The sequence below is a fragment of the Pterocles gutturalis genome, unplaced genomic scaffold (assembly GCF_000699245.1).
Source record: "Pterocles gutturalis isolate BGI_N339 unplaced genomic scaffold, ASM69924v1 scaffold20553, whole genome shotgun sequence".
Lineage (NCBI taxonomy): Eukaryota > Metazoa > Chordata > Aves > Pterocliformes > Pteroclidae > Pterocles > Pterocles gutturalis.
Genome location: NW_010118569.1, coordinates 1,379 through 1,638, shown reverse-complemented (window position 1 = coordinate 1,638; position 260 = coordinate 1,379). Strand labels below are relative to the sequence as shown.

General features: G+C 63.1%; 1 protein-coding gene across 1 annotated transcript in view; it reads right to left on the bottom strand.

Annotated features, from left to right (window-relative positions):
- Nucleotides 1–260, bottom strand: part of LOC104463806 (syntaxin-binding protein 1-like) — a gene marked incomplete at both ends in the record, with an annotated part of 7,159 nt that overhangs the window by 5,525 nt on the left and 1,374 nt on the right. The window contains 1 exon segment of the mRNA XM_010076278.1: nt 2–147. Coding sequence (XP_010074580.1) covers nt 2–147 — 146 coding nt within the window.

Here is a 260-nt window from a genome sequence, read left to right as displayed (position 1 = left end):
CCGGTACCGCACGGCTGGGTACTCCTTCAGCGTGGCGCAGAGCGTGGCGATCTGCTCGGCCAGGCGCTCCAGGATGGGGTTCTTCATCTGCGCCTTGTGGGGGCTGTAAAAGCTCTGGAAGGAGTCGGCAGAGTCCAGGGAGTACACCTGGGGAAGGAGGTCAGGAGGAGATGATTTGTGGGGGACATCCAGAGGGGAGCAGCCCTGCGGGACACCCCCGTGGGTTTGGAAACCAGATTCAACCCCAGAGGAAGGGCCTG